The sequence below is a fragment of the Aedes aegypti genome, chromosome 3, assembly GCF_002204515.2.
Source record: "Aedes aegypti strain LVP_AGWG chromosome 3, AaegL5.0 Primary Assembly, whole genome shotgun sequence".
NCBI lineage: Eukaryota > Metazoa > Arthropoda > Insecta > Diptera > Culicidae > Aedes > Aedes aegypti.
Window position 1 is genome coordinate 89356007 of NC_035109.1, and position 27085 is coordinate 89383091.

General features: G+C 39.8%; 1 protein-coding gene across 1 annotated transcript in view; it reads right to left on the reverse strand.

The window, feature by feature from the left end:
- Positions 1–5210: 5210 nt before the first annotated feature.
- LOC5566154 (titin) overlaps positions 5211–27085 on the reverse strand; it is a 33215-nt gene continuing 11340 nt past the window's right edge. The window contains exons 4-5 of the mRNA XM_021849577.1: positions 15910–18069; positions 5211–6948 (exon numbers count right to left, since the gene is read on the reverse strand). Coding sequence (XP_021705269.1) covers positions 5581–6948; positions 15910–18069 — 3528 coding nt within the window. The 3' untranslated portion in view covers positions 5211–5580. The remainder of the gene's footprint in view (positions 6949–15909; positions 18070–27085) is intronic.

The following is a 27085-nucleotide window of genomic DNA, read 5'->3' on the forward strand; positions in this document are numbered from 1 at the left end:
AGCGCAATAAAACAGCTGAAATCGTTCGCATGTGCCAGTACTTTTGGTTGTATATGAGTTGTATATGTGTGTCTTATAGAGGATGAACGTAGATTGAACAGTCATGCGCGGAACATTTCTGAAGGGTTCATGAAAACGTGTTTCTGACTGGGGTTGAAAGGTTTTAAACTGTTTTCCTCGAAAACATGAAAATTCTAAAAAATGTTTTGGATTATTGGCATTTTGAGCTTACTTGGATGAAAATTGAGACTGCACAAGCCCTTCAAAGTTTATATGGGAATTATTACGGGAAAAGCAAGCAATTCATTCAATCCGTCATAGTGTTTGCCCTTGTTCACTTGAGGAATAGAACTACGTTGATTCTAATACCGGGTACCCCCGTTGGTTTGACCACATTTAATCTGAACACTTTTTAATTTGTACCCCGCTAATTTGCACATCGTTCAGATTAAAAATGGTTCAAACGTCATTTAGCTCATGGAACGGAGTAAAATAAAATGAAACGATGTGGAACGGAACGCAGAATCAAAACAAAACAGTGAAAGAGGTAACCAGAAACACGGTTCTAGGGTGACTAGAAGTTCAAATTAAAAATGAACCTCGATGGTTTGCATGAGGTACCGTTCAAATTAGCGGGGGTACACGGTAGATACATTCGTCAGCTACCGAATTGCGAAGACCGTTTTCAAATCGGACGGCTCAGTAATAAGTTATTGATGTATATCCAATTGGAAATTCTTAAACAGTGTTCATTTATCTTCTGAACAGGCAACATTGCTGCATCTGGTTTTCGCACCAATAGTACAATAGAAAAATTAGTAAATATTAGGTTAATGCTTCTACTGATAGCACACACAAATCATGGCTACTATATTTCACTGCATATATTCAGTGATACCTGCAGAACAGGTCAATTATTATAGCCGAAGATTTTCAACTCATACTAAAATCGAAATCTAATTACTGAGGCGTCCGATTTGCATACGGTCTTCGACAAAGTCGTAGCTGACAAATGCATCTAACAGTAACAGCGTAGCCCTTAAGAACACATAGTAATTCCCATACAAACTTTGAAGGGCTTGTGCAGTCTTAGTTTTCATCTAAATAAGCTCAAATTTTGGGAGGACACTCAGAATTTAATCTAGAATTCAATAAGCGGTGTGGAGCAAAATAGATTTTTTGAACCACTCTAATACTTATAACTACTCAACGAAAAATGTACGTTAAGCGTTCCTTTAACATTACGGTTTTCACACGGCTGACCACTGAATCGTTACCCGTTCTGTGGCGTAGTTGGTTAACGCGCCCAGTCTAGCGTATTGGGAGTCGTGGGATCAAAGCCCACCAGAGCGATTCTATTATTTTTCAAACTTTACATCTCAACTTGTCCAAATTGACTATGTATTCAGTACTATTTTTCTACTATTGTTCCCTTTAGGGTGATCAAAGTATTTTGGACAGACCGTTACGCGTATATAATTTGGCCATTTACGGCAAAATCAAATGGAGGTGGCCAAATTATATACGCGTAACGCTCTGTCCAAAATACATAAAACACCCTACTATCGCACTATGGGCGAACAGGTGGCCAATAATCGAAAAAATGACTGTTTCTGATAGGTTTTTCTTGTAATTCATTACATAGTAAACACTTCTATTAAGGTGAAAATAAATCGAAGCCAAATCTCAAATTTTCAAGAGCACAAATTTGTAGAACCAAACATTTGTTTAAGCTGAAAACTTAATCGATTGGTCACTGCTAGTGGTGACCAATCGATGAAGTTTTCAGTTCAAACGGGTGTTCGGTTCTCCGGATTTGTGCTTTAAAGTTTAGCTTCGATTCATCTTCACTTTAAGACATTCCTGGAATATACGAGCAAGATCATTTATAGTTTCCTAGTTATAGTATGTCAAAGTAAGAGTTTCTAGGAAAAATTGAAAATTCAATGCAAACACAAGGTACACTTTGGGTTGAATTTACAGCTAAACCGTAATATTTTATACAGATATTTGTACGCTGTTCCAAAGCCTATTAAAAAAGCTATCTAAGAAAAATAAAATATAAATTCGTACTCAAGTTTGGGTTAATGTGAGGACTACACTGAAAAAAATATATTCAATTTTTTATCGAAACTTTAAAAATCCCATACAGTAATGTCCCGATTTTGTCAGCCCCATGCTGCATTTAGGGTTGACAAAATCGGGAAAATTATTTTCGAAAGATGTCAAGTTTTATTTTAACTTAAGGACTTAGTTTTATGATTTTGTTAAAATAAACATTGTTTTTTACTTCCGTTTCCTATTTACCGTAATGTATGTGTGTTTATTTATTTGTGACGATAACCTATTAGTTTTAAACTTTTTACAAGGTCAAGGAAGCGAGGTAACATTGATCAGTTTCTTGGATAATTATCACAAATTTCTAATTTCAAAATTTCGGTCTTAAGATGATTGTATAGACGTGGCCAAGATCATAATTGACTTTATGCACTCAATATTACCAGTATTGACGTGTATGCTCTGATTAAAATAAATAATAATTTTAGGCAGACAAAATCGGGCAAAAAAGATGCTAAAATTGGGGTAAATAAAATCGAGGGTAGACAAAATCGGGGGCTGAAAAAATCGGGTCAATACTGTACTTTTTCGTCTCAAGTTTTCCCAGGCTCAAATTTATTTCCAAGGGAACTATGAGATGTGAACAAAAAGATAGTGAACAATTTAGCTGCAGTTTTTTTCATCTAGTGCCTTTCGATTTTTTTGTGTTCTTAACAATTTTCCTTTAACAACAGCTAATGATATTTTCAGGGTATAATTGAATATCGCAATATAATTCATATCATCATAACTATGTAAAATCTATGATTTAAAATGGTTTTCGCAACGTTAATCGCACAAATGTCTTATAAAGCTATCGCACCCTTCTCTTTCCAGCTACAAGATCAAATGGAAACAGTTTTCGTATGAAAACAATCCGTGAGCGTGCGTGTGCAGGAAAGAGATTGACTTATATGCATCATAAGTAACAAAACTCATCATTTCACTATAGGCCCTTTTCAAACGTTGTAAAGAGACTCTTTTACGGCACTGACGAAAGACCGTCTTATACTTTCAACACTAAACCTCAGGGCAAATCAGGGGAAACAGATGATAAATTGACATTTACCCGCACATACAAAGTCTCACAATTCTTGAAGGTTTCCTTCTTCAAAATCAGGAAAATCAAATCAAACTTCTACTTCACTCATTAAAGTTTATAGCATAGCATAGCATAGCATAGACTGACTGTACATGTCAATGGTTGCTACTCCGTGATTGATCGGAACTGGTAAGAATTGCACTACTATCCAAATGAATAAGGGATGGGAGTTTCCGCTTACTCTCGAAGCGCAATTTTAGCAGATCTAATATTGTTGATCAATGACGGCGCCGGCCCAGTCCTTACAGTCAGTTGGGATGGGGAAGGAATGTTAGGGTGTAATGATTGTTGCTTCTAGAGACCGAGAATACCTCTGCATCTCCACAATCACCACGGGAAGGGTGTTTACTTATTAGTGAGGAAGGAAAAGATCTGGGAGTCACCTTTGGTCGGTGATGCGATCCATGGACAAGGGGGAAATATACGACTCATATTTAAAGCTAGTTTTGTATTTTTGCCTCGAGAAGTTATTGGTAGAAGATATAAAAAATACGTCAGCATCTATAATGCCGAACAATTCAAAAGAAGTTTTTATTAATAGCGAAAACTGAAAACTACATGTATATATTTTAAATTTTATGAAACAGGAATAATGCCGACACTTGTAGTGACGAACCATACATAGTTTGTCTGAAAATTAGAAATGAGTATAACTGTGCATTTTTTTCTTGAGATGGTAGAAGTTTTTAAAAAATACATCAACATTCCCAATGTCAAACAATTCAAAAGATATTTTAATAATGTCAGAAAGAGAAAAATATATGTATATTGTAGTAGAATTTCAGACTAAATCATTGTTGTTTGTTAAGAGTGTATTCCATTCCACATTCCGATTTAAGATTAGCGTGTTTTCAGTGTATTCCGTTTTCCGTGTTTCATGTTTTTTATTAAATTCCGTTTAGAGTGTAATTTCCTTCAACCTCTGTAAGATTGATGAATAAAGAAACCATTCCAGTTTTGTCGGGCAAACCTCGTGGACGTCATCCGAAGTATAATCCGAAATATAGACTGCCCTATAATATTGAAATTGCATAATGCCGACACTTATAGTGACGAACCATACAAAGTTTGTTTTAATATTACATAAAAGTTACGCTTTCAAGAAAAAATGTGTTATCATAAGCATGAAACGAACTCACCAGTTGGTAATCCATCCTCGACTGAACACAAATATCTCTTCGTACTCACACAGTGCGAACAGCGAAGCTTCTTGGCGTCCCGAAAACAAACCGTCCTGCTTGGGCTTTCCCAAACACCTACCCAGCAAGACGCGCGAAAACAGGAAACCAAGTTCTCCGGCGACGAACATACGCGCGAAACCGAGAGCAAACCTCTCCAACGACGCAAATATCGAACCGTCCTGCTTGGGCTTCACAAAGTACTACCTGCCTGGCAAATCGCACGCAAATCGAGGGAAAAAAACGAAATACCAAGCCGATTCGTTGGCTCGGACTTTTTCGAGGCACTGCCCGGCAAATCGAAGATAAAAATGACGAAACACTAAACTGACTCATTGGCTCGGGCTCTTTCAAGACGCTGCCCAGCAATTCGCGCGAAAATCGAGGAAAAGAGATGAAACTTTAAACTGACTCGTTGGCTCGGGCTCTTTCAAGGCACTGCTCGTTTTATATTTAGGCTATGTTAGGTTAAGTTAATTAAAAGCGTTTTTTTCTCTCTCATAATCAGGTGAAATCAACTCGCCCATAAGAATTCTGAACTGCTACGACAAATGTAATGAAATATGTTGTTAACAGGGTAAATCAGGACGATAGTGTAGCCTGACGCAGAACATCTAGATATAAGAAATTAATTTAATGTTTAAAATGATACTAATAAAGAAATTTAAATGAAAAGGCATTGAAGATATGTACCTACGCGCTTTGACGTAACACTCAGCTGCTATGAAGGAGCGTGCACACTTTTGTAACAACGGTTCAACTTGGGATATAATGAAAAATATTTATCTCAAAATAGATCCCAGGGCGTTATCGGTTTAAGTAACCAAGCAAAATACAGTTTGAATAATCTTTATTAAATGCTTTTGTATGCCTATGACTAACAGTGCTTAATTTGTTGCATCCTATGGAGAAAAGAAAACGCATTCTAATTTTCTATCCAACTTATCAATAATAGTCCTAGATAGTAATGATTTTGAGCTAAAACTTAACATTAATACAGTAAACGTAACTTACAATTCAATTTATTGATTGTAAGCGCATGCATAGAATTAAATTCAATTCCTACACAATAAGGCTTAAGTCTCAGTTGAGTATTCAATTCATTAGAGAACATTATTCCAATAAAATATTGCTTCAAAGGCACTTTTATTAAAATAGATATCTATCAAATATATGTAATGTGAGCGTGTGATTTATGCTTCTCTACTTCTGGGCTGTGTCCCGTCCCTTTGCATACCGGTGCACATCGAGGCGCACGTTCGGAACGGTCAGTTTGTTCTCCCCGCCCGAAGAAGAACTCATGTGAACGGACGAAATTCGCGATTCGCCGGAGAATAGCCCATTCGTAACATTCAGGCTGCCATCATTGGCGACAGCGATTTCCCGTGGGGTCCCGCCGGAGGACGATTTCGTGGCCACCGGAGTGGACGTTCGCTGAATGTTCTTATCCGTGGTTTGCGTGAGCAATTCCGGAGTGGAGGTGTTAATGTGGCTGATGTCCAGCAATGATCGTAACAGCATACTGCACGGACTGGACGAATCCGAGAGCGAGTTCGGATCGGAATGGGTCCGTATCATCAGTTCACGGGCAACGAACTCTTTAAGGTTCAAGGGTTTACCGGAGACTGTGTTCTGCGAATCGTTTGGGTCGTCCCGAAGAGATGGCAGTGGTTTGGATTTTCTGGCCGACAGGCGGCGGATGTCTTCGGCCGGTGAGAGGGACGAGCTGCTGGAGTGCTCTTGTAGGAGGGCTTGCTGGTTTTTCTTCAGCATACTTGAGGCCCAGCGCAGGCCAAGCTGATTGAGATCCCGTTCGAGGGATGCCGTTGTCTCCGAGACGGATTGGTCGGGGGTTTTGCGGGGATCGTTTTGATTCTGGTGCGATTTTATCGGGGATTTTTCTGGAAGAGGATGAAGAGCTAGTAACGAACCAGAATCCGGTGTCGAAAGGTTGGAATCGTCAAGAGAGTTGTCGAAAGATTTATCGATAATCTTTCTGAGCTTGAGCTCGGCCACCACGTCCGGGAGTGTGGTGCTGGAACTGGAGTTGCTTTCCAATTCGGGCTTTTTGTTGTTCGCATTCGCACTCTCTTCAGTAACGTTCATCTCCGGGGCCGGTACGGGAAAGTTTTGATAGCGAAGGTGGTCACTCTTGTCGGTGACTTCCAGCAGTTCGTGAAGGCGCGAGTAGCTGGTCTTCTCCGGATCGTATCGGGTGCCTTCCAGATTCTGCTCTCGGACGTATTGCTGGTAGTTGGGAAAATCTTCGTAGCCAAGGGCACGGGCGTGGTCCAGAAGTTTGTCGCGCACTTCAATGAGCAGTTGTTCGGCAGGATCGAGCTTTTCGCTAGGTACTACCGAGATGTTGATCTTGGAGGCAAGCGGAGTTTCGACTTCGGGAATGGTGGACAGCTCATGTGCTGCGATGGGTTCTTCTAATTGGGGACTGTATCGAATGACGGCCACCGGTGGCTTGGTTCGCTTTGCTAGGGGGATATCCTTTGGTTCTTGAGTAACGATGGTAGGGACCGGCTGAGTATTCGTTTCCGCATTATGCAGCCGTGGTGAAACCTGTAGAGCAATTAAAATTTAGTTGGAGAAACCTTGGGATTGAAAAAGTTACCTGGAGCCCCGAAAACTATTTAATTGCGTGTCGACTATACCTCAGCGATAGTTCAACCGATTTTCTAAATTCTTCCACCTATTATTCTTACCCTCAAGTTGGAAAACTATTCCTGGTGTTACAAGGGGGTTTTCAACAAGACTATTTTTGTTAGATTCTACATGTCGAAATATGAAAAACCCCACAGCCTTTCGGGTGATGGACCAGTGGTGTAGCCAGGAGGGGCTCAGAAAGAGTCGATTTTGTACGAATATAATATTATTGAGTCAATTGAAAATTGGTCAATTGAGCGATTGCAACAAGTCAGCTGCTCTTTGATCGTCGTTAGATAGAAATAGTTGGTTCGGCTTACTGCTACTAATGCTTGCCAATGAGAAATATTGTCTCATTGTCTCATGTAGATTTTGAACTTCATATGCCCAAAGGTGTTCGTATCTCTAGAGCAACTCCCATAGATCGTCCATCCCAATCTAGTCTTGATCGCTGCTGGCTAATTGGCTCGCGAGACTTTATAACCTTTCCTAGGCATGTGTGAGCCAGGCCGCATTAGCAGTCGTGGGCTGACATCTTCGCACGATTCCAAGGGCAAATCTTCCAGATGACGATACTTTTGTTGCATATCGGAAACTCAAAGAGTGCATGCGACTGCGTGCACTTTTACAAGCGGGTATTTTTAGAGGGATTCATTACGCCTGAAATGTTTATATTCGCTATTTGCGAAAGACTTTCCGTTCGATTTTCATATCCAATCCATCGCAAGCATAGTGACCTTTTCGCTCCTTGAACCCCTATTTCGTCAGCCAAACTCTGCTCCATCAATGTGAGCTCCGATTCATCATCTACGAAGGCGTAGATACACAAGGATTTTGTTTGTCCATGAAGAAGCACTGGAACAACATGTTAGTGAGATAGGTCTGAAATCACTAAGACAAGGCAGGACGTCCATTTTTGGTATAGGTAGAACTAATGTAGGTGTTTGCTATGGGTAACGAGCTTCCTATCCAGATTTAGTTCAAGAGTTCAAAAAAGATGGCCAAGGACACGCTGATTTACCCTTACAATACCAATGAAAAAGAGATTGCATCTTAACGGAAGTGTTTTCCAGTTATCTTACAGAATCTATATTTACACAGATATCGAAAGAGATCACCACAGAGGTCTCCACAGATATTATCAAGGAAGACTTCACAGAGCTATATACAGGGTTTTCACAGAGGTCTCCACAGAAGTTTCTACAGAGGTATGCGAAGGGGATTCAGCAAAACCCTTCTCATCCACAGTGGTGTACATACCACAGTGAAGTGAGTTTTGAAAATAACATTTTTCAGTTATTGTTATAAAAAATATGGGCTATGAACAAACAACCCTTATTATGAATCCTACATATATTTGTCTGCGATAGGTACTTGCATTATTTTTCTATAATCTAGAATCACTTTAATCTGAGAAACTTCATATAACAATTGCCGTAGGATTATACATGACTCTCGTGTTGCAGCTTCCGATTTAAGTATTATACCGTAAGGACGCCTTTCACCGCTCATTGAGTTATTTTGAAAAATATGAACAAATCATGGTTGTAAATGGCTGGGCATGGCGTACCATTGGTACCTCGCGTACCTGAAGGAATAAAATAGACCCCTTTGTGCAGTCCTTAGCCTCTTGCCCAGCAACTCCTATCCATACCTCCTCGCGGTACTGGCCGGGGTACGAGTAACCTTAGGGAAGATCGGGTAACCAACCCCCGGTGGGAACTTTGGTCGTATGCTGACAGGGAAGGGGGGGTTTGCTTTTGCTTTTGCTTCTGCAAACCTTGAGCGTCTGTACTCCATGTTAGGAGCGGCTCACAACAGCGTCTGTTCCCCATGTCAGGGGCGGCTGATCATCGTCCGAGTGCCGGAGAAGGATTCTAAGCTAAACTGCGCACTATGGTCCTCCGAACATTTAGGGGGAATGGTCCTCCGGAAATCTAGGGGGTTGGTGTCAGGCCTTGCAAGCCAGCCGTAAAAAAACCAAGCAACGAATAATCAACGAGAGAATACGAACCGGGACAATCGGCGAAGACCACAGCGACGTAAAGGGACTAGCGATTGGAAGCTCGATACGTGGAACTGTAAATCTCTCAACTTCATCGGGAGCACACGCATACTCGCCGACGTGCTGAAGTACCGTGGATTCGGCATCATAGCGTTGCAGGAAGTGTGTTGGAAGGGATCAATGGTGCGAACGTTTAGAGGTAACCATACCATCTACCAGAGCTGCGGCAATACACATGAGCTGGGAACAGCTTTTATAGTGATGAGTGATATGCAGAGGCGCGTGATCGGGTGGTGGCCGATCAATGAGAGAATGTGCAAGTTGAGGATCAAAGGCCGGTTCTTCAACTTCAGCATAATAAACGTGCACAGCCCTCACTCCGGAAGCACTGATGATGATAAAGACGCCTCCAAGAATATGGCCATTCGTAGCACCTACTTCCAGCACAGCCTTCCGTACCGATACACCTGGAGATCACCACAGCAGACAGAATCGCAAATCGACCACGTTCTGATTGATGGTCGGCACTTCTCCGACATTATCGACGTCAGGACCTATCGTGGCGCTAACATCGACTCCAACCACTATCTGGTGATGGTCAAACTGCGCCCAAAACTCTCCGTCGTTAACAACGTACGGTACCGACGGCCGCCCCGGTATGACCTAGAGCGGCTCAAGCAATCGGATGTCGCAGCGGCATACGCGCAGCAACTCGAGGCTGCATTACCGGAAGAGGGTGAGCTGGACGAAGCCCCTCTTGAGGACTGCTGGAGAACAGTAAAAGCAGCCATCAACGATGCAGCTGAGGGCAACGTCGGGTACGTGGGACGGAGTCGACGGAACGATTGGTTCGACGAGAAGTGCCAGGAGGTTTTGAAGGAGAAGAATGCAGCGCGGGTGGTCATGCTGCAGCAAGGGACCCGGCAGAACGTGGAACGTTATAAACGGAAACGGCAACAGCAGACCCGCCTCTTTCGGGAGAAAAAACGCCGCCTGGAGGAGACGGAGTGCGAGGAGATGGAACAGCTGTACCGGTCTCAGGAAACGCGTAGGTTCTATCAGAAGCTCAACGCATCCCGCAACGGCTTCGTGCCGCGAGCCGAGATGTGCAGGGATAAGGATGGGAGCATTCTGACGGACGAGCGTGAGGTGATCGAAAGGTGGAAGCAGCACTTCGACGAGCACCTGAATGGTGCTGAGAGCACAGGCAATGAAGGACGGGACAACGAAGGAAATGCCTTCGTCAGTACTGCGGAAGATGGAAACCAACCAGCCCCCACTTTGAGGGAGGTTAAGGATGCCATCCACCAGCTCAAGAACAATAAAGCTGCTTGTAAGGATGGTATCGGAGCTGAACTCATAAAGATGGGTCCGGAAAGGCTGGCCATTTGTTTGCACCGGCTGATAGGCACGAGACTGATAAGAGCGACGATGGAAGGTGTGCAAAATTGTGTGAAGGTTTCAGGCGAACACTCCAGTTCGTTTGGATCCCACCGGGGACTACGACAAGGTGATGGACTTTCGTGCCTGTTGTTCAATATTGCGCTAGAAGGTGTTATGCGGAGGGGCTTAACAGCCGGGGTACGATTTTTACAAGATCCAGTCAATTTGTTTGCTTCGCGGATGATATGGACATCGTCGGCCGAACATTTGAAAAGGTGGCAGACCTGTACACCCGCCTGAAACGCGAGGCAGCAAAAGTTGGACTGGTGGTGAATGCGGCCAAGACAAAGTACATGCTAGCTGGTGGGGCCGAGTGCGACAGGGCTTGCCTAGGTAGCAGTGTTACGATAGACGGGGATACGTTCGAGGTGGTCGACGAGTTCGTCTACCTTGGATCCTTGATGACGGCTGACAATAACGTTAGCCGTGAAATACGGAGGCGCATCATCAGTGGAAGTCGGGCCTACTATGGCCTCCAGAAGAAGCTGCGGTCAAAAAAGATTCACGCCCGCACCGAATGTACCATGTACAAAACGCTCATAAGGCCGGTAGTCCTCTACGGGCATGAAACGTGGACGATGCTCGAGGAGGACCTGCAAGCACTTGGAGTCTTCGAACGTCGGGTGCTTAGGACGATCTTCGGCGGTGTGCAGGAGAACGGTGTGTGGCGGCGAAGGATGAACCACGAGCTCGCCCAACTCTACGGCGAACCCAGTATCCAGAAGGTGGCCAAAGCTGGAAGGATACGATGGGCAGGGCATGTTGCAAGAATGCCGGACAGCAACCCTGCAAAGATGGTATTCGCTTCGGATCCGGTTGGTACAAGAAGGCGTGAAGCGCAGCGAGCTAGGTGGGCGGATCAAGTGCGTATCGATTTGGCGAGCGTGGGGCAGAACCGAGGATGGAGAGATGCTGTCACGAACCGAGTATTGTGGCGTGAAATTGTTGATTCAGTGTTATCTGTGTAGATGTTAACTAAATAAATGAATGAATGAACAAATCATCGCTATAAAAGTTATTAGCATGTATTGGTATACCAAAAAGGGTTGTATCAGAATGAAATGTATATGATTTCCATTTATTACGTAAGACATTTTTCGAGGTTTTTCAACCCCCACCCCCTCCCCCCATGGTAAGATTTTTTGTATGAAAATTAAAAATAATTTGTATGGCACGTAAGAAATCTCAGACCCCCCTCCCCCCATAAACCCTTACGTAATTAATGGACCGCCCCTTATCTTATATTTTTTTTCTAAAAAATAATTTTAGGCTGTTTAAGGCAATATGGCAGATCAAAAAATGCTTCTGAGCTGGTAATGTTATATATGTTGTCGTACTACAGTACAAAGATAACAACCAGCTAATGAAAGTAAATTGATTCCAACTAGTGCTGTGTATAGGGCCTCATACTTAGGATGAGCGGTGAATGGCCCTCTAAACCTGTATCATTAGCATGCACTACCCACCATAAGTATGGAATCGCGTATTGCAACACTCATACTGAATATTGCAGCACCTTGAAAAGTTTAGCATCACCTAAAATGAATATTATCTCGTGAATCTGAAGTGCTAGATCAATGTATTTTTGAGGTCATCTTAAAAAATACGTCTTTGAGCCCCTACGATTTTTTATTTATGTTGAAAACATTTTTATCACTGGATTTTGTGTGATGCTAAACTTAAAAGTGCTGCAATACTCAGTATTGCAACGATTCTATGCTTATGGTGGATAGTGTACATGTCATTTGGTACCATTATACATTTTTCACATTTCAACTTTTTTCCTACTAAAACAAATGGTTTATCCTGCGTCTAGCGCAAAAAGTTATAAAAAAGATCAAACGACTGATTTTTGACAGAATTTAACATGGTGAAAAGCTGTTAAATGAGCGGTGAATGGCATCCTTACGGCAACTAATGTATATTTATTGTATTGCTTTAGAAAAAAATCGAGAACTCTCGATTAATTTTTCAAATCGACGTAAGTAACTTTCATACGGTTTTTTGAAATTTAATTAAGAAGAATCACAACCTGTTTTCTAAAACTGTTTTAAAATGAATCACCCTTTTATCATTTTTTCGCCGTGTACATCGCTTGAATTTTGCATACAATCAGGTCGCGTTCAAAAATTAGGTAGTTTCTATTATTTACCACAAAAATGATTATAACAAAATGATAAGCCATTTCATTCAATTACTTTCGACGTTTTTCTACCAGTGTAAAATCGGCTCAAGTAGTGTTTTGTTTTGATTCGTGGTTAAGTCACTTTTGCCGTTTTCGTTTTTAGGAACTGGGTCGGTGATCAACACATAAACAAACCAATGTCAAGCAAATTGTAGTTCGGTCGAACCTGAATCGGGTTGGGGTTGAAACTGTGATTTAGAACGGGTTGCGCCAGTTCCAACCTAGGTTCAAAAACGAATTCGACATTTGTCTCTCCATACAACGGAGCGGTGAAAGTAGCGGTTGGGGTGCGAAAGTTGAAATTCTTACTTACGCCGTTTTGTAATTCCGGAATTAAACGTTCTAAAAGTGAAAAATCTTGTTGGGTAAGAGCGGAACGTGTGGAATTTCGTCTCCGAAACACGTAGGATCGATAAAGTAAGTTTGTTCACTTTTCTGACTTGAGACTATTTGAATAAGTTTTCGAGAACTAGGGTAGGTGTACCAATTATGGATGCAATATGTCAACAGTAGTAATAAAAATCAAGTTGTAAATGCGTTTCTAAAACGCAAGCATGACTTTTTGGTGTCAATTACTAGTTTAAAGCCTTGCGAATCTGTTGATTTAAACAGTTTTAGTACTAAATTGACTTTAAGCTTTTAAAAATGGATTTTAAAAAGCGTTGTCTTTGTACCAATTATGGCAATAGCGTTCCTAGCATTCGACATAAAAGTGTACCAATTATGGACTATCGAATATTTGCACGAAATGAACTCAAACGCCATGAAGAGCGAATGATAATGCAACGCTAATATGTAATGAAGATATCGCTCATAAAATTTTCCAAAAATTTTGGGGTAAATAGATGTTAAATCAATTTTTTGCAATGGGTTCATGGGAGAAAATTAATTTTTGAAAAAGAAGTCAAAATGTAGTGTAAATGCAAATTATGATACAAAACAGTATTAATGATCTCACATTACCTTTCCAGTGCCAATTTTTAGCGAAAAAAGAGGGAAAATTCAAAAATCGAGTGTCGCTGAAAACCCTTCTCTATCATGAAATTAGCATCTTCCGCTCGCGAACGTTTTCGAACGTGTGATTGAAAAATCTTAGTAATTGAGTACAAAACATGAAGATAATGCCTTACCGAACCGTCCCGTCGTGGAAGTCACCCGTAAATTAGTTTTAATTCTTTTATTTTACTGATCAAAAAATGTAAACAAACCGCCTCCAGAGTATTGCCATAATTGGGCTCTCATACACTCTTTGTACCAGTTATCGACATAGTGGAAATAACACGATTTCCAACTTAAAACAGTAGAATTGATTGCATACCAGCTAAATTTATTCATTTGTTCTCACTAGGTAACATACATTCATCGGTTGAAACAGTTTATCCGGATGAAAACATACATTTCGTAACGGAGGTCCCTTAGCCAACTGCTAAGAAGGTGACATATATGTGAGGCAAAATTTTCAAATGTTCATTTTTCTAAGATTATTGCACGAATGTTCTTTTCAAGGTTTAGTTACCATCAAAAACAAATAGTTTAATCATTCCTGTGAATATAAGCCATTATAGTCTAGTGAAACAATATGAAAAATCTCTTTTTGTTCCCACTATTGCCATAATTGGTACTTCTACCCTATAGGAACTTTTTTCAGACCGCACAAACTTTAGATAAGGTACCGCGGGGCAAGTAAATGGGGTAAGTGAAAACAATTGATATATTTTACTGAATATGTGAATTAACGTTTTAAACTCATGCGTAAACCTTTGAGGTCATTGAGAACATTACGATAGGTAAGAGATTTCTGAGATTTTTCAGCCATTATTGCATAATAGAGTGAAAAGTTGTTAACCTGTCAACTGTTACTCCGTAACAAGTTGGCGGCGTACAATCTTATTTTAACACTTCAGTCGTCGCGCTGTTGTATTTTGTACAACACAAGTGAAAAAACCTCGCTTTTCATACACAGCAGCAGCGTAGTGGTTCTGACGGTGGCAAAACGCGCGACGACTGGAAGGTTAATGTTTTCAGTGGAAAAAAGTTGCGGAAAATAATTTCCTGTACCACTTCTTAGTTGTCCTCTGTGACAGTTTCACACTGCAATAAAAAAAAGTTTTAGAATTAATTCGACGTAGACCTAAAAATAACTAAATTTAAACACCGTCAATTTTCTTATCAGGTGGGGCAAGTGAAAAGTTTATCATTAGAGATTGAATTTGTGTTTTCTCTTTAAGTAGCCATAAGTAAACATGGTTCGCAATTATCATAGAAAAACATAACGTGCTGATAATTCAAGAAACACTACACTCAAGCGTTAAAAGCTATTAGAAATCATAAAAATTTTCTAAAAGATGTTGCCAAACATTACAATATCAATATGTCTACTTCGGGCAGCCAATTAAAAGGAAGACGTTGACTGAAAAGTTGCAATATTAGAGAACACACGGAAATCTTGTGGAATGTCTATGTAAAGCTAGTTCAAAACATAAAAATGGGGAATAGGTCTATCCACATAAAAAAAAAACCCTAAATACGTTATTGAAGGATTCCGTTTGATTTCTCCCGAAGAGTTATCCGACGTCATATCCGACTTTCTCAAAAACAAATAACGAGCGGTGGAAATTCTACAGAGCAGAAATGCAATTGCTGTCCTATACTGTAAGAACTAACATTGGAAATGTTGCAGTTATAATGTTGTCGAATCATTTCAACTAACATAACTAAACAGAAGAAAATTGAAGTAAAAAGAATAACATTTTCTTTGTTTACATGTTACTTATGTTATTGTTCATTGGGAAGCCTTAACAAGTGTTGAAGCTAATAGAAATCGTAAATATAACTGTTTGTTTTTGAATTTATTGTTCAAAACGGTAAACTTTTCACTTGCCCCACTTTTGGGGCAAGTGAAAAGTAAGGAGACATTTTTCAAAAACTTTTTCTGTATTTTTTCTTCAATTTTTCATAAAAATAATTTTTAGCATGCTGCTTATATATGGTGGGAGTCAAGCTAAAAAATATACACAACCTCATTTGTTTCAATTTAAAGTCTCTAGAATTGGAAGAATCTCAACTATGCGAATTCCATTACCCACTTGCCCCACGGTACCTTACATGGAAGAATTTCAAAAATCACTAAGATATAGTCGAATGAAATTTCTGGTACAATTTATGCTTGATCCCGAAGCCCGCAGTGTTAATTGACACAAACGGGTGTCACTGTCTTACATTAAGTGATCCAATCAAAACTCACCTTCGGAATATCCTTGAGCAAGGGTTCAAACGCCACCGAACCAGTGGGTGCCATCTCGCGTGAGCTCAGCTCCTCGGACGACTCGAACTGTGGTGCCCCGGCGTTGGGCGGTCTTGCGTCCGGGCTGTCACGATAGTCTGATGATGTCACCGGTCGTGACATTGCTATGCCACTATCCTTGCTGAGTCCAATCTGTCTCGACTTGGTGAAAATGTTGTTGATCTCTTCGCTGACGGGATCCTCCTTGGCCGACTGCGGACTCGTTTCGGCAGCGGGCGCTTTCTGTTGCGATCGTGGCAAATCCAGATATTTGGTGGACGATTCCGGCTGCTCGCTGGATGACAAACTGTTTTCGATGAGCTTTTTCTTCTCCTCCCGGACCTTCTGGATCATGTCCGACAATTCGGAGATTCGCTTGCTACAGTTTTCCGCCAGATGCGAGTACTTTTCCAGCACTTCTTGTTCAGCACGGTCTGTTAGGTCGATTACTTCCACGTTTCCTTGCGGGGTCATGATTGTCGCCACCTTGGCGGGTGTCTTTTTAGGTGACTTAAGAATCGACTTGAGAGAACTGTCCCTGACTGGGGGTGATTGGCCGAGGGGAGGTGCCGCAATTTGCGGTTTTTCTCGTCGAACTTCCTTCTCCTTCCGACTGAGCGTTTTCATCCAAACGTCCTCCACTCGACTGATGTTATCATCGGCCGTTCCGCTCAGCTCCTGCTCTTTGAGGGTTTCGTCGATTTCCTGGAGGAAGTTATAGTTTTCGTCGATGAATCGTCTCAGCTTGTCCATTCGCACCTGATCGCGACTGGTTTGCTCTTCGACGCTGCTGGATTGATTGGCGCTGACGTTGGTAACGGAATCGTGCGGCGTGGAAACCGTCGTTGATGAACTGACCCCGAGTTGCTCGATTGAATGCCGGGACATACCCAACAATCGAACGATGTACTGCATGAGGTTGGGATTGAAATTTTGCCCTCGCTGCTGGGCTTGAGCAATTGGTGCTGGTCGAGCAGGAGGAGGGGTGGTCTTTTTTAGTTGATGCTTGGGCGCAGATTCCCGGCGTTGGGATTTTACAGGCTTCGGTGGCGGTGCTTGTTGTTGGGCCAATTGCTTCAAGAGCTGGCCGGCGCGATTGTCGATTTTTGATGGCAGTTGTCGATAAACGGTTGAGGTCGTTGAGCTGATTGGTGACGCTTCCATCGGTTCTGGAACTGTTCTCGGTGGTTCTGAGTGAACTTTTGGAACTTCAATGGGCTTTTCGGGGATTGCTTCCACCTTCTTTGGAGACTTGCCTCTAGTTTTCTGTGATTCTATAGGTCGATCAACGACATCCTTAGCTTTCTTCCTTTTCCTAGCTTCCGGGAGTATCTTCTTCGGTGTCTTCTTGACTTTCTTTTTAGATTTATCATTCACAGTTATAACAATTTTTACCGGTATTTCTGAACCCGATTGAATGCTATCATTCGATCCAGTTGAGCTGTTATCATGAGCCATTTGGACATCTGCACTTCCGGTACCGTTCGTTTCTATGTGAATCGGAACCTTTGACTTGGACTTTTCTTTCTCCAACCGATTCAACTTCTCCTTCAACTGCTTCTCCAACTCACGAATTTCCTTTTCCTTCTCGTGCAGTTGCTTTTGCTGGGCTTCAAGTTCCTGCTGTCGTTGTTGCAACTTCTTGATTCCGTTATCCGTTTGGGTTTTCGTCGATTTGATATTCACAATAGGCACCTTCAGTTCATGTTCGATTTCCTCCTCTTTCTTAAGCTCCTCCGTTAGTAGTCGTTTCTGTTCGTTCACCTTCTGCAGCAGTTCCTTCAGCTTAGCGACTTTATCAGCTTCCGGTAGGGGAATTCCCGCGCGCACGTTACTTTGATCGTAACCCAGCATGATAGTGCTGCAACTGTCTGAGCTGTTTGTTGCTTCCCGCAGGATGGAATCATCTCCGGGCACATGGACAGCATTCCCAATCCCCGCCGCAACGTTTACCTGTGAAGGTCTATTTGACAACTGAACTCCTCGGGGTGGATCCCGAACTATGGGACAAGTGATCAGCACTCGCTTCTTCAGTAAATCTTCCACGGCTTGATTCATTCGCTTCTGGCGGGCTTCCGTTTGCTGCCGCTGGCGGGTCTCGGTCATTAGTGGTTTTCTTGTCTACGAAGATAAAATTAAATTATGAAGAAATTAGATAAGATTTTTTTTCTAAAACTGTTTACTCTTCAACATTAGCGTAGAGAGTGGATGACCATTAAGCTTTCCCAGAATCCTGCAAATCCCTTCGCAGTTTATCTTATTTATCTCAATGATAGATTATTCCTCGCATACATTTTCATGCGAAGCGCTATTATTTTTCAACAGTATTTTGTCAAGTTTATAAATTATCCATGTTTGAATATCCATGGGGTATCCATTACTTGATGATTTTCATATAAACTTCAAACGACGTGTGCACAACCAATTTTTTCCCAAATCACCTCAAATTTTGGGAGAATGTTTTTCATCATAATTCTCATCGTTTAAGCATAGGGGAGCAAAAACTTCAAAATTTGCATCAGTCTAGTTACCATCCGTCCTGATTTAGCAGGACATGTCCTGATTTTAAAATTAATTTGAGGCGTCCTGATTTATTTTTCATATTCCATGTTTTGTCCTGCTTTTCCCGCTTGCCGAACACCATGAAATGTTATAGATAATACGAATTTAGAAAAGCATTTCTAACACCATAATGTAACAAGAAGTTTTAAATGGCATCTTTCACAAAATCCATGCTGAGTTTTGTGATTCAGAAATTGCCCCAGTTGCATAGGTACTTTTTCGTATGAACAAGACTAAACAAATTTAAATAATCATTTTCAGCGGAACACCCAACAGCTAATATTTAAACTTAGCGAAGAAATAAAGATTTTCACAAATATCTGCTAGTTTTGGCTATCCGATGCATTTAAAGTCACTGTTGGCCTTGAGTGTTCGGAATATGAGTCAAAACGGTATAATGTTTGGGATGAGTTTCGTACTGCATCAGAACAGCTGCAAATTCGACGTTTCTGATAATGCCAATAGAATAGAAAGAATTGAGCTCTAACCTAAATACATTTTCTGGTGTATTTTCATAGGATTCTATCATAATTAGAATCAAAGGCATCTCTGAAACTTCGATTACTAGTTTTAGCACAGATGGTATTGATCATGGGATCGTTTAACGTTTTCCTATCATCATGTAATGTTCTAATGAACTTAAATAAATTTCCGAGAAGGTTTTGAAAGGATTTCACTAGATTTTCCGAGAAATCCGACTAATAATTGTTGAGCTGGAATTTCGTTTAATGTAACTAATATGTTTTCATTTTATTTCAAGGAAAAATGTATTTTTCATTTGTTTTCAACAACAGAACACCGTCTTTGATTTTATTTTACAAACATTTATCTTTGAACAGTGGTTTGTAAAGAAAAACAGTAAAATTTATCCACAGGATGTTCACTACTTTTACATTACATGACTAAATATAATTAGAAAATAATCGGCATTTAAGACAAAACGACACTATCAGATAAGTTATGAAAATTGACAAATGTTCTGATTTTGAATCTTCAGGATATGGTCACCCTACACTCATATCTATGCCAGTCTCCTGAAAAAAAAAACTGTTTTTCCAAGAATGAGCTCATGTATTTTTCAGTAAATATGCTTTCTCAGCCTTACATGTATAGTTTAAGACTGACCGGATATTTTATCTATTTTTTAGTGGCCCAAAAGTGAGCAATTTTGGTATTATTGAAATCGATGAACATAATACCGTCCATCTTGTTTACTTCAAACAGCTGTTGCCGTAAGAATTTAAGGCCAACAGCATAATTTGCAAAAAAAAAAACAGTCCTTCAGTTAAATGATATCCGTTAAGGTGATTATAAATCGAAGCCACACCTAAAGAGCACAAGTCTTGAGAACCAAACAGCGCTCTGCGTTTAAAATTTATCCCATTGGCAAACAATTTGATTGATTTTCAACGCGAACTGTTGTCAGATTCTCCAGTCTTGTGCACTTGAAAATTCAAATTTTAGCTTCGTTTTTTAATCACCTTAAATATAAAAAAGGTATTATTCAATCTTATATTAATATTTTAGGAAACTATAAAATTATATTAGTTACCTTTTAAGAGGTTTGGAGAAATAAATCACCCGCTCCTGAAATGCTGACCGACTATAATCCATGATTCCAAACGTGCAAAAGTTTTTGGCTTTAAGGGGTCGGAATTTTCATATTGATCATATACCCTTATTCAATTATTCCAATACTTAAAACTTCATTTTCTAATTCTGATTCAAGCAGAGACGTCGCGTCCACATGTGGAACATGTGCACTGCACAGGTGAGAGCTCGTTCATCCTACCCTCCTGCAATATGTAATATTTTTAAAGTACAATTCGATAATTTTCTTAATAAAATTAAATTTATTTCTTTACAATTATCTCTCATTGATAGCTTGCAATGGAATTTTCATCTAGCTGTTAAATTTTTGCTATGCAAATTAAAAGAAAATGCTGTTTCGTGCGACGCACGATCTGCGACATATTTTTTTCTTCGCGCTCATCGCGATGCAGGCTACGCAACACTTCGTTCCACGCTACACTTCGTTGCTGTGACGTTGAAAACTAACGCGTGCACTCTCATCGGGAAACGCGCTGCTTTGTGTCGTACACGCAGTTCTGTCTATGTGGTAAAAAGCATTTTGAACTGCATATGCGAGTGTGTAAGTAGCCAAAGCGTAAACTCTGGCCGGTGCACAGTCTTGCTACATCAACCAACTCGATCAGTGCAAGCGTGCGGATGAGAGAGATAAGAGAAAAATCAATCTACGGGAGAGATATATTTCGCTTGTTTTTTTTTTACCCTACACGGTAAAAAATCAGCACGTTCGATTGAATAGATTGATCACTTGACTCAATTCAAAACACCAATCACCATGATTTGAAGGGTTTTAACTTTGGATTTGCTCTACTGTCTCTAGAACTAGACTCTGAAGTGAAAAGTCGTTGATTTTGAACATCATGTCTTTTGTATGAAAGCAATCATTGACAGCTCGTTGTAGAAAGAGATTGAGATCAATACAACCCTTTTCAACAGATGCGAGTTGGTGTCGAGGTAAGACACTAGACTTGCACTCCGAAGATTGGTGGTTCAAATCTGGGTCAGGCGGAAAGGTTTATTTTTACTTTTTTTTAAATTTCAAATCAAAACATGCAACGTTGAATTCAAGTGCTGTTACCTTGATTTTGTCAAGATTCAACAGTAGTGCGAAACCAAGTGCAGAACTATTGATAGCATGGTGCTTATTTTTTACCGTGTAGCGCCTTCAGCATTACCACGCTTGGGGTATGAAAGCACACGGAGAAATATTTTTACCTAATTTTTGTGTTTACTTTACCCAAAATTAAGTATATCGATTATAGTTTCAACCCAAAATCTCTCGGTTTTCTCTTTCTCCCACACGAATGTTGTCAAAAATAGAGAGAGCTGCATCTACCCAATGGGGGTACTTTGGCCCAATAAGCCAAATTTGGGTAAATGCAACTTTTCTTATGTTTGGGTCGAAAGAACTCAATTTTGCGTTAAATCAACCCAAAATTGAGTATATTTTTCTAATGGAATTAAAGCCGAACTACCTAGTGGGGACCTTGGAAATTTAGCCAAAATTGAGTTATTGGGCTCAACTACGGAATTGCGTTGAAACAACCCAAAATTGAGTTGAATTCCGTCTCCGTGCAGGTCAGGTGCGATTTTTCCGATTTTTTAGGCGGCTGTCGGTAGGAAGTTTTTTCAAGCTTGGCACTCAGTACTCGCGCTGCTATTTTCTGTACAATACTGGTTAAAAACATCGCTTTTAACATACAGTATTAGCGCGGTGGTACTTGCAAGCGATAGTCAATCAGATGACAATCTGAAAATTAACTCAAGAGCGGTTGTACCATCATCGCCAGCATTTTGACGCTTGTGGTGTGTTTTAAAAGCAAGCATGTTTCACTATGCGTGCACTCATGTACACGATGCTACAGATTTTTTGATTCTATGTAAAGATATGTAAGCTATGATTACAGCAATATTGCGCATATCTTGCACCACTGGACTCTCGCAGAAGTTTTTACAAGTGCGGAAACGCTAATTAAAGTGCGCAATTGCATCTAATAGGGTAGGTGTCTTCGGGGGACTTATTCCTCGCGCATCAAAGAATAAGTGTTCTGAAGACACCAATATGATTTGATGCTATCCCGCACTTTTATTCACACTTTCGCACTTATGAGACCGCACTTTGCAGTCCAGTGGTGAAAGAAATACCCGGTTGTACGACATTTCCCAGAAACCCATTCCCCAGAATAGGACATTCCCCAGAAATTCATTCCCCGGAATAGGACATTCCCCAGAAAAAAATATAAGAGATTTTTGGACTGTTAAAATCCAGGTAAATGGGAAATGGTAAATAAGGAACACAATTAACTGGAAAGTTTGAGGAAAACCAAATTTCAGTTTTCATAGGTTTCATAGGGGATAGATGTTGCTCAACTAATTAAAGTAGTTTGCTATAAAAGGAAATTATAAAAGACAAGGGACATTTTCAAGAGTATTTCTGTTTCACTATTCTTTATAATTACGAAGACAATGAACCTAAGAAGAACAGCTAATGCTCTAAAGAGGGGAGAATATGTTATGGAAGCAAAAAAACAAAAAAACTAATTCCACCAATTTACTTTGTGAATATTAAGAATATTACAGTAATACAAATCACCTTTTGAAAATATTATTACGAAGAACAGCCAATTTTAAAACAAGGCAGAATAACTATGAATACAAAACAAACAATTTTTCGAATAGCTTCAGTCAAGTTTAATCATAAAACATAGTGTGACATATGTAAGAGCAGTTTATCTTAAACAGTTTTGCTACTTTTCCTTGAAAGTCGAATCCACGCCAGTTTTCCAAATACTCAGTTTTCCCGAATAGCCCAGTTCCCTGAAAAGTTAAGCTCTCATAATTGTCATAACTTTTTGTGTTTCAAGATAATGAACGAACCGGTCATCTGACAGGCACCCTTCTTTACTTGATTGGCTTTTTTTCGAATTTAACCGTCCTTGGCATTTTTGGCAAGATGTGTTTAGTCTAGAATGACCTTATAATCTATCGAATATCCCTCCTGTTGGAGAACATGCAACGGTAGGTAGCCCTGAGTTAGACCAGTTTGCCGAACCCCCTTGTGTCGACCAATGTGCCGATACCACTGGTGTGCGTGTTTTGACGTTTCTTTTACCGAAATATTGTCACTCGGAGAAATGGCTTTCAGGTATTTAACTTTCGGGAAACAATCATGTTAAATTGCTTTTAAACAGCATTTTCCCAATCAGATTTTGGTTGGGTCTGGCCATGAATCACGTAGTCATTTATTTTGGATTTTTAAGACCCTCTCATTCCCGCTGCGTGATCTTCTGTCCATACAAACGTGTTGAAATTTATATGGGCCGTGGTCTTTGGCCAAAACCTTCCCACCCCCCATATGTGACCAAGTGGTTTATGGGCGGTTTTTAGATGGCTTGCCAGAGACAAGGGAAGTAAACACTCCTTTTAAAAGGTTTGTTTGGACTCAACTTGTATTCGCTTGAGATCCATAATAAAGATTTTAACGAAATAATATTTTGGGTGAATTGATGTCGATGTCCGGGTTTTGAAGTGTCTGGGAATTCGAATCAATTCGGTATGTACATTTTTCAACGACAAAATACTAAATAAATCCAAATTTATTTCCTCCCGCTCTTTAAAAATATGTAAAAATGATTCTGGGGAACGTCATTCTGGGAAATGTCCTACAACCGAAATACCCAATATTAGCTAGAATCCAGTGCATTATAAATCGTCACTGATGACCCGCATACCTAAAATTATTTTCGTACTCAATTTAACAATTTTACCATAATGATGACTAATCGTTAAAATTGAAAAATTGTTTGTTGAGTTGATAAATTAAACTAAACAACTCGATTAGTCTTAAATATTTTGAATCAACTGAAAGATTAGAAGAAAATTGTATTCGAAAACGACGGTCAGTAACCACTGGTTTATTAACTTAAAATAAAATGGTTTGAACTCAAGGTACCTAATAATGACAAACATAAAATTACACTAAATTATAAGTGCACAGGCTGATAATTAGACCACGCGATGCCTCTGGATTCATGTCAAACCGAATTGGAAAGGTAAATTTGGTTGGGTAGAAAACGTCATCTTGACATTACACCGAAAAAATATATTTTTACCTTTTTTACGCCTCTCGCGCCAAGGCCTCGAATCGAATCCCATCCCCGAGATAGTCAGTTACGACCTAATAATGCTATAGTTACTTCTTCCTTTGGAAAGGAAGTAAAGCTGATGGTCTCGAGATGAACTAGCCCAGGGTTAAACATCTCGTTAATAAAGATAGAAATGAAAAAATAAAAATAAAATTGACATAGGGTATCTCAGTTCATTCACTATTGGTTTGAAGATTGTTCAATTAATAGAGAAGATACTGCACCGATAGTTTTGAAACAACCATGTTGAAGTTACGTAAAGTGTCGTAAGAGGGTCCTGAAATGTTTAATAAAATCTTGTTTTCATTGAATAACTTGAAGGAGCATGTTACTGCAATTACATTAGCCTGTTTTCCGCTCAAATAACGGCTATATTATATTTACACCTTTTTTGACAGTAGCGATAGGAGTAGTACTGGCACTTTTAATCTGCCCTAAGCTACTTCCCAGCATTTGCTTTTATAAGCCTCTATTACGTTAAGCACACAGACGTTCCTAAGCAATGTTGTTCAAATGGTCACTGTGTACCCTAGCAGCAATTAGCCCTTACCGTAGTTTTGCAGTCTAGTAGTTCAGACAACTATCAAACTACAGTTAACTCTCCCTTACTCGATATTCCGTATCACGATATCGAGTTAGAGAACCACAGTAAAAGTTGGTTTTCATGGCTAGCTCGATGGTCCCTTGGATCGCAGCTGCATTGGTTTTCTGTTTTGTAACTCGATACCTCCGTAACTCGATTGTCCCTTCAATATCGAGTAAGGGAGAGATGACTGTATGATAAAGCCATAAATGCTACTAGAGTGGTTAAAGTGAAGAACGAAATAGTTTTATTAAATGGTCCTCATTCCCCATTTCATTTCATCATTCACTATCGACATTATCACGTATACCACCGATTATCACTCTTTCGTAATACACTTCAGATATTCTTTCCATTATATCACTTTTCACTATTACAACTACAAATTTCCATCAGAATTACCTCACACCATTTTCATATAAATTCATTATTTTTTTTCTCTTTAGTGATAGGGGTAGTACCGGGGCTTTTAATGTGCCCTAAGCGCCTGCCCAACATTTGCTTTTATAAGCCTCTATTCATATACATATACATATAAATTCTGAGTGTCCTCCCAAAATTTGAGCTCATTCGGATGAAAACTGAGATTGCACAAGCCATTTTATGCTTATATGGGAATTACTATGGGAAAAGCAAGCAATTCATTCAATCGATCATAGTGTTTGCCCATGTGCTCTTGGGGACTAGAACTACGTTGATACTGTGAGATACATTCATCAGCTACAACTTTGCCGAAGACCGTTTCTAAATCGGACGCCCCAGTAATTAGTTATTGATTTTTGAATGAGTTGCAAAACTTTGGCTATAATTATTGGACTGTTCTGCAGGCATCACTGGATATATGCAGTAAAACATAGTAGCCATGATTTGTGAGTGCTATTTTTCACGCCAGATGCAGCAATGTTGCCTGTTCAGAAGTTAAATGAGCACTGCTGAAGAATTTGTGACTGGATATAAATCAATAACTAATTACTGAGACGTCCGATTTGAAAACGGTCTTCGGCAAAGTTATAGCTGATGAATGTATCTCACAGTATCACGGTAGCTAAAATCCCCAAGAGCACATGGGCAAACACTATGACCGATTGAATGAATTGCTTGCCTTTCCCATATTAAATCTCATATAAACTTTAAATGGCTTGTGCAGTCTCATTTTTCATCCGAATGAGCTCAAATTGTAGGAGGACACTCAGAATTTGATCTAGAATCGAATACATATACATATACATTCATCACACAGACGTTCCTAAGCAATGTTGCTCAAATGGTCACTGTGTACCCTAGCAGCAATCAACCCTTGCCGTAGTTTTGCAGTCTAGTATTCCAGACAAGTATAAAACCATGATAAGACTTGAAATGCTACTAAAGTGGTTGAAGTGAAGAACGAAATAGTTTTATTGAAAGGTCCTCATTCCCCATTTAATTTCATCAGTCACTGTCACATAATTACCACACTTTTGCTGTCGTCACTTTTGTTTTTAACACTATCACTAATATCACCGATTATCACTCATTAACTTTCGTAATACACATCATATATGTATACTTTCCATTATATCACTTCACTTTCACAGCTACAATTTTTTATCAAAATTACATCTACTTTCATAATAATTCATTTTTGTTACCATTTGATTTACCATCTAACCATCATAGCTAAATAATTAAAAAATAATCAAACTACGAGTAGTAACAGTAGAAAAATAAAATCACTTTGATAAATTTTACTGCACTCACTGTCATTATGAACACTCTTATCATGAATGTGTTATGAACTAGGCAATGGTTTTTATATTCGGAGAAATGATAGCAAAACGTATTATAACCATCAATAATATAGTATCACAATCACTTTCAATGCAATTTTCCAATATTTTCATCACCACACACTTCTTCAAATATCATTATTAGCTCCATCACAATCACTAATTTTAAAACGACGAATGCAACGCACAATTCCATCAAACACCTATTCTTATGTTACATTATAAAACGATTGAACACACTTTGGCTTCGAAACTTAACAACCATTACTGATTAGTACAAATAATTCTACAGCTCATGTTGCAAAGATTGCGTTATTAAGGGGGCAGGATCGGTCATTGATTTCGGAATTTTCAAAAGCAGTTTTTTGGTTCAAAATCAAGAAAATTTACAGGAAAATGTGTTCACTGTATCCTGTTCTCCAACCGAAACACAATTGAATAATTTTTAGTTTTGAACAGAAAAACTGCTTGTCAAGTTTCGATGATGACGA